Source organism: Erpetoichthys calabaricus, chromosome 2 (assembly GCF_900747795.2).
Source record: "Erpetoichthys calabaricus chromosome 2, fErpCal1.3, whole genome shotgun sequence".
NCBI classification, from domain to species: Eukaryota; Metazoa; Chordata; class Cladistia; order Polypteriformes; family Polypteridae; genus Erpetoichthys; species Erpetoichthys calabaricus.
The window spans coordinates 317542505-317560139 of record NC_041395.2 but is presented as its reverse complement, the minus strand read 5'-3'; the positions used below and the strand labels follow the sequence as shown (position 1 = coordinate 317560139).

The 17635-nt window shown below is 38.2% G+C and overlaps 1 protein-coding gene across 3 annotated transcripts in view; it reads right to left on the bottom strand.

Annotated features, from left to right (window-relative positions):
- The window catches only part of mypn (myopalladin), a 364168-nt gene that overhangs the window by 341100 nt on the left and 5433 nt on the right, over nt 1-17635 (bottom strand). For 2 of the 3 annotated variants that reach the window (XM_051923393.1, XM_051923396.1), the window contains exons 2-3: nt 15594-15675; nt 11581-12501 (exon numbers count right to left, since the gene is read on the bottom strand). In XM_051923393.1, coding sequence (XP_051779353.1) covers nt 11581-12500 — 920 coding nt within the window. In that variant the 5' untranslated portion in view covers nt 12501; nt 15594-15675. The remainder of the gene's footprint in view (nt 1-11580; nt 12502-15593; nt 15676-17635) is intronic. The other variant, XM_051923394.1, reaches the window with a different exon arrangement.

Below are 17635 nucleotides of genomic sequence, written 5' to 3'. Positions count from 1 at the left end.
AAACGGGTGCCAGTATTCTCTATAGGTGTGCATCATCACATACATTACATATACAATACCATCCATCCATCCATTTTCCAACCCACTGAATCCAAACACAGGGTCACGGGGGTCTGCTGGAGCCAATCCCAACCAACACAGTGCACAAGGCAGGAACCAATCCCGGGCAGGGTGCCAACCCACCACAACATATACAATACTCAGTATAAATTACCAAAAATTCCTCCAAAGTGTAAAATAGCTAGGTGGCGCAGTGGTAGTGCTGCTGCTCTGCAGTAAGGAGACTGTGGAAGATTGTGGGTTCGCTTCCCGGTTCCTCCCTGTGTGGATAGCGCTTTGAGTACTGAGAAAAGCGCTATATAAATGTAATGAATTATTATTATTATTATAAACTCAACTTTTACTTAATAATTTACTAATCAATATCTTTATTCTTATTTACACAATAAGAAACCAGCGAAAGAATACCAATGCAGGCTTTATTAATAATCATTTCTTCCACACAATTGTAAGGCGGCTGTTATAAGATGTCTTTTCTAATAAATTAAATGAAGGTATACAGTATATTTTAATATGTTTTTATTTACCTTGCAGCCAGAGAGTGGCAACATGTTGCAAGATGGTTGGGCATGCAAGTACTCAATACATGTGACAATACTACTACTATCGCTACACAAACATTTATCATAGATATTTTCTAATTTGTGATGATCTGAGAGGACTAAATAGGTAAAATTCACTCTATTCATGTTAGTGTCCCACTACTGAAAATTTGTGACACATTGGAGCCTCCACAGAAAACAAGATGCACATCATAAGCAGCATGGAGGCAACTGGAATTTTAAGAAAAAGGAGTTCTGCCAAGAAAAGCGAACTCTGCTTAAGTGGTCTTTTAAAGTCTGGAAGGTGTTCTTCCCTGCTAGCCTGAATAATATGTAGAGCAGTGCTGTCCTGCATCCTCAGTGGTATTGAGCCAAGGACATATGTCACTCTCTCCTCTCTGGCTTTGGTGGTATGTATAACTAGGAGATTAAGGAACAGTCATAAAACCACATCCATCCTCTCCTTAAATCAAAGAAAGCATAAAAAAACAACACACAAAGTCCTTTAAAAATGGCATAAAGACCCGACATGCCCTGTAACAAAAATACTATGTAGTACAAGCAGTGAGATGTTAAACTTTCTACTAGATTCTGAAAAGGTGATCAGCACCTTGTATAACATCCCCACCCCTAATCAAATTTAAACCTAGAAATACTCAGAGGCTTAGTGACAACTCTGTCTTATTGCTTGTTGCTCAGAACGTGCATGCATCATGGCGGCCACAAGTTCCCAGCATTCTTTTGACGAGTCTTTTGAACACATTGTCAGAAATTAATCCAACGCATGCTTGAGTTGCTGTACTAGCAAAATTATGGATGGGGTGTGTGTTCAAGATTTGGTACATGACGTCAGCATCGTTATTCACTATTAACATGTGGGGCAAGCTGTAATGCAGCTCCAACAGGAGAAATCTGCGTGCTTCACTATTTAATGAATGGTTAGATGAAGTGAAGCAAATCATCAAACTTAAATGCTGACATGTGAATGTTTTCATGGTGCTTTTCTTTATCCATTTCTCACATAGGCAATACCAGTATCGCATATTCCCTATCGTAATGACGCAATACATTTAAAAGACTCTCATACCAAGTTATGTGTCACTGTTGCTGTCTTTTTTTTTTGTGCTTTTGCAACAGCATCAGAATGCAAAAAATGTTTATTTTTTACATCTTTCTTCCTTCAACTCACAACACAGCAAACCTGAATGTTCTATTCTGATCATGATAATTTCTCGCACTGCCGCCTGGTGAAATACACCAGATTTACATAAAGTATGCACGCAAATATAGTCAGTACACTGCTTGCATAGTAGTAACGTCTTCAAGCTCATGCATCTCATAGTGTTAAATATATCCCCAGCCTAAAAGGACACATGATTGTATTGTTTAAAATTATAAAGGGAATTAGTTCAGTGGATTGAGACTGTTTTTTTTAAATGTGTTCATCAAGAAACATGGGTACACCATTGGAAACTTGTTAAGGGTAAATTTTACACAAACATTAAGAAGTTTTTTGTTCACACAGAGAGACACAGACACATGGAATAAGTTACCAAGTAGTGTGGTAGAGTCCTGTGGTGGGTTGACACCCTACCCGGGATTGGTTCCTGCCTTGTGCCCTGTGTTGGCTGGGACTGGCTCCAGCAGACCCCCATGACCCTGTGTTCAGATTCAGCGGGTTGGGAAATGGATGGATGGATGGATAGTGTGGTAGAAAGTAGGTCTTTAGGGAGTTTCAAAACTCAGCTTGATGTTATTTTGGGAGAATTAAGTGGATAGGACTGGCAAGCTTTGTTAGACTGAAAGGCCTATTTTTGAATAGATTGTTCTACTGTTATAAATAAATAATAGTAATTTTGGTGGTGTATTACTTTAGAGGATAAGTTCAGTATTTTTCAATATAAATTGTTTTTGTTTGCAATCATGGTATATATTAGTTTGCCACATGAAACAGTGTTCTATACTGTAACAGTTTTTAAAAATTAAAAAAATACATAGCCTGTTCCTACATTTTAAATGGAAGTCATGGGGCATGGGTCCAAATGATGGAAGTCATGGGGCATGGGTCCAAATGTAAAAAGAAAAGTCATTCACCATTACTGTATGCTTCAGTTTTTCAAGCCAAGAGTATTATCAAGTACTAATCTGCATCTTGAACTTACATACATATCATAAAAGAGTATCCATGTTGTTTTAGGAAGACTATATATATATATAGGCGGCACGGTGGTGCAGTGGATAGCGCTGCTGCCTCGCAATTGGGACACCTGAGGACGTGGGTTCGCTTCCCAGGTCCTCCCTGCGTGGAGTTTGCATGTTCTCCCCGTGTCTGCGTGGGTTTCCTCCGGGCGCTCCGGTTTCCTCCCACAGTCCAAAGACATGCTGGTTAGGTGGATTGACGATTCTAAATTGGCCCTAGTGTGTGCTTTGTGTGTGGATGTGTTTGTGTGTGTCCTGCGGTGGGTTGGCACCCTGCCCAGGATTGTTTACTGCCTTGTGCCCTGTGTTAGCTGGGATTGGCTCCAGCAGACCCCCGTGACCCTGTGTTTGGATTCAGCGGGTTGGAAAATGGATGGATGGATGGATATAGCCTGGAAGTGAGAGGTGGAATCGGGGTTAGGGCTCCACCTCCTAGGAAACAGAAAACTTGCTTAACCGCTAATAACACAAGAGAGGCCAGCACATCAGCAAAACGAAACCTCCTAGGAGAGAGATGTCCAGAGTGTTTCCTTTCAATTAACTGACATCTCTACATTTAATTTTTTTTTGTGAAGATTTGAATAGTTTCTAGGACCCCAGGCTCCTTATAGCACAGGCTTACACAGCAAGTATATATATATACACTCACACACACTGCATAAATATGCTTACATTATTATTATATTACATTATTATATATTATATATATATATATATATATCCATCCATCCATCCATTTTCCAACCCGCTGAATCCGAACACAGGGTCACGGGGGTCTGCTGGAGCCAATCCCAGCCAACACAGGGCACAAGGCAGGGAACCAATCCCAGGCAGGGTGCCAACCCACCGCAGGACACACACAAACACACCCACACACCAAGCACACACTAGGGCCAATTTAGAATCGCCAATCCACCTAACCTGCATGTCTTTGGATTGTGGGAGGAAACCGGAGTGCCCGGAGGAAACCCACGCAGACACGGGGAGAACATGCAAACTCCACGCAGGGAGGACCCGGGAATCGAACCCAGGTCCCCAGGTCTCCCAACTGCATATATATATATATATATATATATATATATATATATATATATATATATATATATATATATATATATATATATATATATATATATATATATATATATTAGATTGGCCATGCACTTCAATTCACGGTTCACAGCAACCTTCACCTCCTCTACAGCAATCTTTCAGCCCCTAGGTCATGCTTTCCTCTAGCATATCCATTTCACCTCCGTACTGTTATAATTGACATTATTGAATATTGCTGCCCAAAGGTGAATTCCTGTCTCTGTTCTGTAGACAGCTAAACAGTGATCACTGAAAAAATATCACAATTACAATCACTCACAGTCTTTCACTATGTGTGATGAAGAAAATCACAGACAAATCTGAAAAAACTGTCATTGCTCTAGTTATTTCAGTCCTGGACAACAGAAATATGAGCTTGAATAAAAATCTACCAAGGTGAAGCATTGAAAGTCACTAATTGCTTTTACTTACTCAAAAAGGTTGTCCTAAACTGCTACCTTATTACCACATCCTCTGCAAAATCACTACAACATGCACTATAAAATTTGAAAGTTCGGTTGTGGAACTTCAGTCTGTTCCATTGTAATTTAGTCCTTTTGCATAATCTGCCTTTTAATTTCACCAATATTTTTTTTACTATGTGTGCGCACTGCATGACACAAAAAGTATTTAATGCTGAGTGTTGGTTGGCATTGTGAACTTAGTATCAACAAGCTGGTGATCTTAACTTTTCGAAAATGTAAGGCTTTGACAAATAGGCAATGTAGTGTAATCAATTCCAGCAGTTATTGCCATGTGTACTGTCATGGACACCAAGCATGGGCTGGCATCCCAGCCTGGATGATTCAAGATTCCTTACCCTGGTCGGTAGGCCAGTATAATGGAGGGACAGGGGGAAGCAAGCTGTATGAACTATTTGCTCTCCTGACACAATAGATGACAGCCTTCCTGGGCTACGATACCTGCAGTGAAGGCTGGCAGTCTCATGGGATAGCCCTGCTGGGGTTCTTGGGTGCTGCCAGAGGAAGCTACAGAGGACAGCTGCCTATACTTTGAGGGGATTCTGTCTGACCTGGAAGTGCTTCTACACCACACTATTTTAACCCAGAACTGTGTCTGTGTGACTTTTGTCTGATGTTTGGAGCTCGATGGCACCCTGATTTAGTCACAACATGAAGAGAACCCTTAAGTGCATGCCGTGAATCTTGCAATATACTGTAGGCTACATAAAATCAAACAACACAGAATGTAATAAGTGGAAAGTAGCACCTGCCATAATCACCCCACCCCGTAGTTCATGATTTCAATTTAGTAGACATATAGTATATAAAATCAATGGAAACAGATTACAATTTTTTCAAATACCTTGTACTAATCAGTACACAGCCTGTGCCAGTATTCACATGGAGAAAACAGACAATAGTTTAGAATGGAAGGTGGAAGCTGTGCGTGAAGAGTACAATGCTGGAAGGCAGCATGCTCATTGCAGACCCAACACTGTATAAAAATGCACTAATAAATAGTCTGTTTTCTTTTTTTGAAGCTGACATGCATCAGAGATTACACCAAGGTAGTAGCCAGAAGAACTGAAGCAACATGGAAGTGACTGAATAAGAGGTGCCATTTAGGAAAAAATTAGCATGCATGTGAGGCCAGGGATGGCCCACATTTTTAATGACATAACTGTACATTTACAATAGCTTGACAGTAAATGTGTCACTCAAATGATTAAAAGGCATACTGACTGCTCTGATGCTTGTTACAAGCCATGATTGAAAATAACAATTAATGAAACAGAACTACATAGACTAAAAGATTCAAGTCTTTAAAATTATGAAGGGAATCAGTCCAGTGGATCAAGACTGTTATTTTAAAATTAATTCATCAAGAACATTCGGACACATTGGAAACTTGTTAAGGGTAAATTTTGCACAAACACTGGGAAGTTTTTCTTCGCACAGAGAATCACAGACACATGGAGTAAGTTATCAAGTAGTATGGTAGACAGTAGGAGTTGAGGGACACTAAAACTCTTCTGTTTCAGGAGAATGAAGTGGATAAGAATGATGGGCTTTGTTGGAATGAATGACCTATTCTCATCTAGTGTTCTAAAGGAGGTCAGCTCAAAGCTACTGTGAACGTCCAATTGGTGATGCAACTGTAACAACTCCATCTGTGATGGCCAATCTGAGCAGACAAGTGAACAGGAAACATATCCTTACCTCAAGTAAATAGCACCAGGAATCACATTTTCTTAGATCAAAAGCGTTTGCTAAAACAAACTGGACGCATTTGGTAAGTTTTAAGGCTTTTGTTTTTAAATTTGGACCCCTGCCCTTTTGACTTCCATTATACAACATAAAAAGAGGCAACATATTTTTAAAAATTTCTGTAAAAATGCTTCACTTTACAAAGCAGGATCATGTGGCAAATGAATGAATACCACGATTGTGAAGAAATAACTTTGACTTAAAAATTACTGAACTTACCCTTCAATCTCATCCTTCTACCTGTGTTTCTTAGTCTATGCCAGATTTAAAAAGCAAGCCTAAGCATGACTTTGCTTTGTTTTTCTGTAATAAACCGTCTTCTCTTATTGAATTGTCCTTATTGGCTTAATTTAGTGTCTGCCTAAGCGTGTCTCCTCCAGTTTACACTGGAAAACAAATTCATTTTGTATTCACAAATGATAGCCTTCAGTAAGCAGACCCTGGAAGAGGTATAGAAATGTAAAGTACTTCTATTGAAACAGCTGCTGTTATTTCTCTCTAAAAACCAGTGAGTAGCCAGTGAGTAAGTTATAAATATGTGCTGTCTCTACTAATTTCTGGACAAATACGTTTTTTTACAATGTATTAAATTCACAAAAATATTCAAAGCAGAATGAAAAATATGGGTGAGCAATTGAAAAAAAATTAGATAATAAAAATAATAATAATAATAATCATAATATATTTTATTTATATAGTGCCTTTACCATGCACAAGGCACTTATTTAAACAGCAATGTAGATGTAACATTGGGTGCAAATATTTCTGCATAGAACATTAAACAGATAAATGCAGGAAATACAAGGCATTAAACTGAACAAAAGACAATAAACCAGAGTAAAATACTAAAACAATACTAAAAGAAAAGCCTGAACAAATGATATCATTTGAGATATAACACACACACACAAATTATCCTGAGCATCTGGGCAGAGAAGTGAACAGAAGGATGGGGCAGAATGTCAGGTTATGTTAGATGTCTTCCTGAACAGATGAGTTTTAAATTGTTTTATAGATGAATGAATGTAGTCAGCTGATCTAATTAATTTAGGGAGGACATTCTAAAGTCTGGGCACTATACAGCTGAAGACCCTTCACCCACAGAGTGCAGGTTAGCATGGGGCACAATAAGATTGACAGAATCAGAGGACCTTAGTGGGTAAACAGGAGCAGAGTGACAGAGAAGGCTGCAGGACCTGACAACATACCTGGTCGTGTGCTCAAAGAATATGCCAGTCAACTGGCTGGTGTCCTCACAGATATCTTCAACACATCTCTGAGCCAGTCGTCAGTCCCAGCATGCTTCAAGTCGACCACCATCATATCATTGCCGAAGAAGTCATCAGTGACATGCCTGAATGACTACCGGCCAGTTGCCCTCACACCAATCATAATGAAGTGCTTCGAAAGGTTAGTCATGTCACACATAAAGACTAATCTCCCTGCCTCCCTTGACCTTCTTTAGTTTGCATACCCCTCCAACAGGTCAACTGAGGATGCCATATGCTCTGCCTTTCACTTCTCCCTGACACATCTGGATAAAAAAGACACATATGTCAGGATGCTATTCATAGACTTTAGCTCTGCCTTCAACACAATCATCCCTCCAAAGACTGGTTGTAAAACTGAGCAGGTTGGGCCTGAACACCACCCTCTGCAATTGGATCCTGGACTTCTTGACAGAGAGGTCCCAGTCAGTTTGGATGGGCTGCAACACTTTCAGCATCATTACACTGAGCACTGGAGAGCGCCGCAGGGCTGTGTGCTTAGTCCACTGTTGTTCACCCTGCTGACTCACGACTGCACAGCCACGCACAACACCAACCACATCATCAAGTTTGCGGATGATACAACGGTGCTGGGACTGATAAGCAGGGATGATGAAACAGCATACAGAGATGAGCTGGAACGGCTGTCTGAATGATGTGAAGACAACAATCTATCTCTCAATGTTGACAAGACAAAAGAGATAATCGTGGACTTCAGAAAATCACATCCTGCCAACATCCCACTCAGCATCAACGGTTTAGATGTGGAGACTGTTAGGAGTACCAAGTTCCTCGGTGTGCAAATAACTGAGGAACTTACGTGGATACATAACACCTCATCACTAATCAAGAAAGCCCAGCAGAGACTACACTTCCTGAGGCGGCTGAAGCGAGCAAGTCTTCATTGCAACCCTTCTTTTCAAAGTCTTGTCTTGCAACCCTTCCATCCTCACCATGTTCTACAGAGCCACCATTGAGAGTGTTCTGATCAGCTGCATCACTGTCTGGTATGGCAACTGCAATATATCCGACCACAAGTGCATGCAAAGGATAGTGAAGACAGCAGAGAACATTATTGGGGTGCCTCTCCCTTTACTACAGGACATATTTCACAAACGGAGTGTCCGCAAGGCCTGCAGCATTGTGCAGGACCCCTTACACCCTTCACATGGACTTTTCACACTTCTGCCATCCAAGAGAAGATATTGCAGCAGCAGAACCAGATCTGCCAGGCTGCAGGAGAGTTTTTACCCTCAAGCTGTTAGACTCCTTAACACCATGTTGCCTCCTGGGATCTTCCACACTGCCTCAACCACCTCGAAAAACAGAACGTTTGTACATGTGAGCAACTTTTCTGCAAAGACGAGTGTGCATGTAGAAAACAACTGAAAATCTCATACTGACCTTTAAGTAGGCCTATTTTGACACTCTTGATATCCTTCTGCAGTGAAACATTCTGACCTGTCATTGTTTACATGTCTTAAACAACTATTATCATACACTGATAATTTCTGTATTATCTATATCTATTATTCATTTATTATATATCTTACACATCAATATTGCTGCTACTTCTTTGTCTTGTCTTTGCACAATGTCTTGTCTTGTTTGTGTTTTAATTTTAAACTTAAATTTTAATTCTATTTTTAATTTATTATTTGCACGTCATGTTGTTATACTGTGGACCCTGAGCTTCTCAATTTCGTCTATCTGTATACTTGTATATGGTTGAGATGACAATAAAGTTCACTTTGAGAAGGTCACTGTTGTAGTCTGGTGCAAGGCCATTTAAAGTTTTGAAGGTTAATAACAATTTTATATTCAATTCTGTAAGACACAGGGTGAAGCAGAATGGGACGCTACTGCTACGCAAGTGATGCACACATACTTTACGTAAATCTGAAAGATTCCACCAGTTGGCAATGCGAGACATCATCACGGTGACAAAACAACATTCGGCTTCACTGTGATTTGAATTGCCTGAAACCTTCATTAAATTCCCAGGAACACTTACCACAATATCTCTGAAAAGGATGGATGTTTAATGATTACATCCATCAATCCAGGGATGCAGCCATTCCAGCAAGCATTGGCACGAGCCAGAAACAATCCCTGGACTGGACATCAGCTCATCGCAAGGTGAATCATTTTAACTTCACCAAATCTCCAAACAAGCAAACTCCAAGGAGGGAACACCAGGGACGTGACTCCCTGTAAGGCAGCAGCACCACCGTGCCACCCCCACATGTGTAATTATTAACTGTAATAATTATTTAAATGAAGTTAATGATTTTTCTGTAAAATGTAGCATACATGCTTTAACACATTTCATCATGAAAGTGATATCAAGTATAAATCTAAGGATTCTAAATGAGCAGAAAGCTGGAATATAATAAATGTAATGTGTTCTGTGTGGCAGTCGCTGCCTGCGGCTCTTCTCAGTGCAGGAAGCCCCAAAAGCACATAGCGGTTAACAACTGGATAGATAGATAGATAGATAGATAGATAGATAGATAGATAGATAGATAGATAGATAGATAGATAGATAGATAGATAGATAGATAGATAGATAGATAGATAGATAGATAGATAGATAGATAGATAGATAGATAGATAGATAGATAGATAGATAGATAGATAGATAGATAGATAGATAGATAGATAGATAGATACTTTATTAATCCCAAGGGGAAATTCACAATTCAGCTTTAAGATGACATTTACGACATTCTACTTTAATGATAAAATAAACTATTAGTCTAAAGTTGAATTTTCCACTTTAATTACGAAATAGACTTTCTTCTTCACTATGTCCCTAATTTGTTTTTCTGCTGTGGCTCAAATATATTCTAATGTGATTCTATTCTAATTGCAAAGGTGCAAAAAAATAAAATAAAAAAAAGCCACCATGGTATGTGAGACCTTTAAAATGTATCGCATCATTACAATGGGGAATATGTGAGACTTGTATTGCCTATGCAAGAAATAGATGAAGAAAAGCACCACAAATATATTTGTATGACAGCATTTAAATTTGATGATTTGCTTTATTAAAGAAGATAATCATAATACGTATTATATAATTTGTATATACTTTTCAAACAGTCAGTCCTATAAAACAAATAAACCTTGAGTGAGTGATTGTGAGAACAATTAAGCTTGTTGCAGCATTGCACATGCCATCACAAAGTTCATAATGATTGGTTTATTCATAAAAATGTCGGCATGTCTTCCTTAAAGTTGACACAACACTTTGTGCTTGATCCAACAGTTTTACAGCTTTGATCACACATTATCATAGGACGCAGGTCTCATACAAATTGCAGAGTCACATTTCCCAGAATATCAACTCTGGTTTTAGTCAACATATCCTGCTGTGAGAATATTTTACTAATACATTCAAGTAATTGGATTAAGACAATAAACAAAGAAGCTGGTGAAGACATTAACAGATGAAGACAAAACTGAAAATATGAACCAAGTGAAAGTCAAAAAGGTATTACAAAGATTCAAGATTCAAGGCTGAGGGACAAATGAAACATTAAAATTGAAGCTAAAAATGTACCAACACGAGAAGAAAATGGTTGATTAAGTGGCAAAAATAAAAACATGAACCAACAAAAAAAAGTTGATAGGGTATGAAAAAGATTCACAATCAAAGAATATGGTAAAGGTCAAAAGAAGCAAAAGAAATGTATTCTTAAATATTATAACAATAAACAACAGCTGAATAATTGTTGTATGGAAGCAGCAGCCATAGTCGGCAATAGGGGGCCATGACAAAGACTAGTTCTGTGTAGACTAAATACATAATACAAGGTATCATAAAGCATATTCAGAGCTTCAAAATTGTTGGGGGCAGCAACATTACTATGAATTTACAATGTCACTTAAAGACCACCTATATTATGACCAGCAAACAATTTTCAAAAGATGCTTCAAAATCAAAATACAAAAGAACAATGAGAACCAACTGCAGTATAGCATGGAAGTTCAACATCTAAAGCACACATTTGTCATCCTACAGTACCCTTCTATGTCAGAAAGAGTAACTGTGCTGTCATCTGGCAATTGCCTGCTATGGGGCAATAGCATTAAACTAGTAAATGATCCATTTTTCCATTGCCATTATGAGCAAATTGTTATAGCGAAAAAAGGCAAACACACAAAATGATGTTTAAGCCTTACCGTACTTCAGGGGTTGGGACTCCTGTAACAATGCAATCCAGCTGAACCTTACTACCTTCTGGTACCTCTCTGCTTTTTAGCTTTTGAATAAACCCGGGAGGAACTCCTAGTGGCTGCTCACTGTAATAAGTGTCCGATGCACTTTCCTCAGTGGATTCTTCCAAAGGCTCTATTTCAGTAACTTCTTCTGTGTTCTCATCTACTTCCTCGGGCAGCATTTCAGGCTCATCTTCATCTGGTGTCACTTCTTCAATTAGTTGGCTTGCTATAGGGGCAGCAGGTCTCTCTCTCTCATCGATGGTGTATGAATAAGAGGAGCTTTCTGGCTGAGCTTTACTTTGGTATCTGCTCCTGTGAGCTTTACATGACCGGGGCCTGATCCTTTTTGAACTGTTGGCTTTGAAAAGAGAAGAAAGTTCTTCAATAAAATCAGCAGCCTTATTTAGAAACTCCTTTTTAGACTGTGATTCAGATCCATAGGGGCTGTTCCTGGTTGTCTTTCTTGGATCCTCCAGAGAATCTCTGGAGCTTTTGTAAACATTCTCTTGTCGGAAACTGGAGTATGTTTGTTTCTCTATTATCACAGGAGCTGTCTTTTGGCTTCCTAAGTCAACCAATGGGGTCTTACCCTGTTCCTTTTCTCCTAATTTTAACTCCTTGGGGCATTGAGCAATAGCCTCCCGTGCGAGATTCACACTTTTATCTAGTTCCTCCTGGCTTAAAAAGGCTGAGAGATCGGTGAAGTCATCCTGGGTCACCAGGTCTTCAGAATTTCCTGATTTATTTTCATAGGAGTGCTGCAAATTGCTTTCTGATCGGCTCACTTCACTGTGCCTTTGATGGATTCTGGATTCTGCCAAATAACTCTCTCTCAAAAGCTGAGATATTGATGTGGACGCCTCTAAACTATTGTCTTGCATTCTGGAAGAAGAAGAAAAAACACAACACAGGGACTTTAGCTTTTGCTACCATGTAATGTACATAATGACAAATCTGCAGCTTTAGGGATCAGGTTCGGTTTATATGTCAAAAATTAGACTTCCTTTAACAGAATATCAGCATATTTAATTCCTTTTAACAGCCACTACACATACAGTTAGGTGATAAAGTATCCATCCATTTTATAATAATAGAATCTTTACATATTTTGGACACTGAATATTATCATATTGTCATTCAAACCATTTCAGATTAAGGGAATCTCAAAAAAAAGCAAATAACACCAAGTTTCAATATTTTTCAAATTATTTCAGAAAAAAACACATTCAACATCCAATCTACCAGCATGTAAAAGGTGTCACACCATTCTACAGCACAGGTAAAATAATTTTTTTGGGCTGGTAGCATTGTTCTTAGGTGGTTTACTTCATATTTAGCAATGGTTTCCAGTGAGTGCAGACATCTGAAGACTGTACTTACTTGTCCTTTCAGGAGCTAGACATGTTGACCCCACGGTTCAGTCCTGGGACATGTATTGCCACAAAAACATATACAGTAACTTATAAACCAAGTTTGCTTTTTATCCTAATGACACTTTGCTGTATTTATCGATTGAACCACATGAAATTTCTCCATTTAAAAAACTAATAAACATAATCTATTGTGACAAAACAGTGTATGACAGATGATTATTTGTCTTTAAATTCAGGAGAAAAACACTTATAGTAGTAGCTGAACATTATGGTAATAAATACTGCTTGAACTTTAGCTTGGCTAAAATATCAATGTTATCTTTGCTACTAATTTTAATCATTAGTCTTCAAATTGCCATACTTCTGAAGTGTTTAAAAATTAAGGTGGTTTCATAATATGTACAACATTGAAAAGCTGGTGTAGTTTGTTCATTTATTACTAAACATATTTGACTGTTGTTTGCTCACTACTCTATAGTAAAATCAAATCACAGCACTACAGATCATAACCAGCAATAAGATGTATGACTGTACATCTCCTGTTCCCAATTCACTATGCTGAGTTCCAGAAAATTTTCAGACTTATTTTAAAATGGGGTGCTTGGCTGAATGTGCATTCACATGCAAGTGCGAACTGGTTGGTCAAGTGCTTTATTCATGGCTAAAAGCAGGTGGAGAAGAGCATCTGTACCCAATCTGTGCTATAATGGGAGACTGCACAGTGAAATCAATTGGTTGAGACAAAAGAAGACAATCGGAAGGATAGCCAGAGAGGTGAACGGTCAGGAGAATACCAGACGGCAGCAGCAGGAATGCGGGAGCGAGGAGACAGAGTAACTGGGCTCTGCGAGTGTAACAAAGTGAACTGCGCTTAATGGGGTGTCCCTGTTGAACAGTGTAGGAGCTGAGAAGTAGAACGAATCTCCCAGGGATCCAGGTAGCAACACGTTGGCGTATGGGATGATGGAGGTCTGACTGTGCGTGTCCTGGAGGATGCAGGCAGAACGGGACTCAGGGTAGTTGGTCATAGCTGTTGATGTCTTTGCCAGTTGAAAGACCTGCTAGGTAGGGTGAGCTGGGGAGATGATGAGTTAAGGACATGCTGGGCTGGCTGAGGAAGAACCTGATGCTGGTATGGTTTTATCTCGATTTGCATGACTGTTTTATCTGGATTTAAAATTGTTGTTTTTTTCCTCCACAAGTTACACTGGATTTTAATGGATTTTTTTATTTATTGATGCACAGCACTTTTTGAACATTGTTTGTTGTAAATAAAAGCACTGAAGCACTTACACTGTGTTTGTCCTCGTTTGCCCAGCTCATCTTGGTTTACAACTAGTGAATGTTCCAGGTCTAAGACCATGGAGACAACCCGGACCGTCACACTAGGATAAATAAAATTCCTGAAGTTGGAAGAACCTTTAGATAAAGGTTACCCAAACTCTATAATTATTTGTCTCTCAATATTATGGAATTCCTATCAGCCTCTATATTTCAGGTTAAAAACTCATTTTAGCACAGCTTACTCTCGTGTTTGAACTGCTGCTCGTATTGCTTTTTGATACTTACAGGAATAATTGTGTTCATAAGAATTACTTATTAATCCTTTGAAGTCAATTCAGATTTTTTTTTGTGAAGAACCCCCTGACTCACCAGTACAAGAAAACCTCTACATACAGTATAATATACTGTTTGACTGTTTGAGCTTAATGTCTAGCTATGCAAGACGTTGAACATTTAATGGTTTTTGGGCCTTTAGATCTGAAAAACAATACACTGTAGGTAATTTTTAGACCATATTTTGTGCAGGAAATTATGCCCTTATGCCCATTTAGTCATTCTGGTGTGTGTTCAGACCATAGTGTATTTATTTATTTATCTTTCATCTACCTGTTTATATATTTATTTTATTTAAAGAACTTCTGTAAAAAGCCAAATTTCCCCTGGGGATAAATAAACATTTATCTATTTATCTACCTAAATTGAAGCAAATATTTTAATATTGTAAATATTTGACACAGTTATTCTTATTTATTATGCACTATTAGCTCATGAAATTATGTGTTTCCTATGCTCCTTCCATTCTCAATCTCCTTGGAGTAGATGAGCCATCATCAGTTATGGGTCCATTGGTAAATCTTCTTGTATTCTGATAGAGTAATTTTCTGTTGTATGCACGGCAGAGCGTCTATAGTGGCCCTGGATGTGTTGCGTGTTGGTCAGATATGCAAATATGTATTTCACTGTATTTAATTGGACTGAATGACCTTGGATGATTGGAATTTTGGGCTAGAATTTTGATACTTTAGAAAGCTGCATATATCAGATTATACAATTGCAGAGTGGTTTATTGTATTCAGCATTATGTTATGTATTTTTAATGCAATTTTCTGGTTTAATTAAACATCGTTTTATTTCTAATAATTTATAACATATTGGACTATAAGTGGAAGTGTATAGTGTAAGAATAAATCAGTTGAATGAATGGATGAACCAATGAAATTAATGAATGCATGAATGCATGAATGAATGAATGAATGAATGAAAGAGTTGAACTGAATTCATTTGAAACATATTGAATGAAAGTAGTAGAAACCATACCTTAACAAGCACCTGACCAAATCCTGATGTTACAGACAGAAAGAGAGTGAGAGTTTTATAGCTGTTACGTGTTGAGTTCTATCTGGAGAAAGACAGACAGGTGAACATCACAGCAATATCAAACCTAACTAATAATATGAAAGACTTTTTAGTCATATTTACATTGTTAACAATGAGTTCCCATTAATCATTAATTGATGATCACATTGTGAATACTGATATGGCTTTTCAGGGGGCACTGGAGGTATAGGTACTGAAGAGCAGTGAAACGTGAATGTGCTACAGTGATATGCTGTCAGTTAATCAAAACCTCGTCAATAGGCACAACCTAGTGCAAAAGGTATTAATAGAAATGTAATGTGTTAAAATAGTTAAAGTCCCTCTATCACCACTAAAATTATCAAAATATTAACACCTTCCAACAAAATGATTTTCCTTAAGATTTACAGGGCTATTATTAGGAGAATTAGCTACTTAGTTTTCATCAATAACTTATAGGGTTTTAGACAGCATCTTAATTGCAAATGTCATTGCTTAACGTGTTACATTACCAACATCAGATAATATTCTTATATTGCATTTCATGTTTAACAATGGCTCAAAATACTCTACATAAAGAGCACAATACAAGACAATTAATGAGAATCAATTTAAATGTTGTCCTTAACAGGGAACACCACTGCAATATTCATTACATCAACTACCTAAAATATTCAATCTCCATTTTACAGTATATACCCCCTTTGAACATAAAGAACAGCATAAATCACTTTTATGAGGAGAAAAATACTACTTACTTAATAACAATATGGTAGATAGTACTTCAAAGAATATGACATTACTGCTAATATTTAACCAATTTTTAACTCATGTAGTGCAATTTAGGGTAAATACCATCTCAAGATTCAACGGTACAAGGCTTTTATTCAGATAATATTAGATTAGATTAGATTAGATTAGATTAGATTAGATTAGATTAGATTAGATTAGATAAAATAAACTTCATTAAACCCATGGCAAAATTCAGATGCTTACAGCAGCAAAAAACCATAAAAAACAAGGATACAGACTCGCAGGACAGCTAATATAGCCAATCAGTCAATCAATAAATAAATAAAAATAAACTTAACAAGTATATCTTGAGGAAGCATTGAATTGCCTGATAGCACTGGACAGAAAAAATTCCCAGAGGCACTTCTATAGTTTGTTTACACAAGAAAGCATGAGATTTGCCTTCTTAGTTTCATCCAATAACAGACAGAAATGAAATAAAACAAACAAACAGAGGCAAGACAGGTTAAAACTTGTATACTTGCCCACAGTTTTTGAGACTCATGGACTGTGTTTCTGATACAGATGTGAGCAACATTGCAGCAGTACAACAAACAGTCCTGTCTCCTTTTCTCTTTATTCTGCACACCTCAGACTACAAATATAACAGCAGGTTATCTCACTTGCAGAAATTCTGCATTTATGCGGTGTAAGAGGGATAAGAGCGGAGTCAGGTGCAGAAGTTTTTGTCTTAGTGCAAAGAGAATTGTCTGCACCATAACATCAGCAAAACCAAGAGACTGGTAATTGACTTTCATCACACCAAAGAGACACTGTGTTTGGTCAGTATCCAAGGAGTGGGTGAAGAGGTGATGTACTCCTACAAGTACTTGGGGGTCCACATCAATGACAGGTTGGGCTTGTCTCGGAACACAGAGGAACTATATAAGAAATGGTAGAGCAAGCTCTATTTTCTTTGTGTCCCTTTACTGTGGGTAGTAACATCCTTCACATCTTCTATAACTTTATGATGGCCAGTGTGATTTTCTACCCTGTGGTGTGCTGAGCTGATAACACCACTCCAAGAGAGGCCCATTGAATCTACAAATTAATTAAAAGGGCAAGCTCAGTTATGGGACACACTCTGAACCCCCTGGAGGTGATGGAGGAGGAGAGAATTAAAACAAAACTGAGTGCCCTCGATGAACAATGCTGCACATCCTCTCTCTGACAGACTAACACCAAGGACTTTCAGCGAACGAATCATTCAA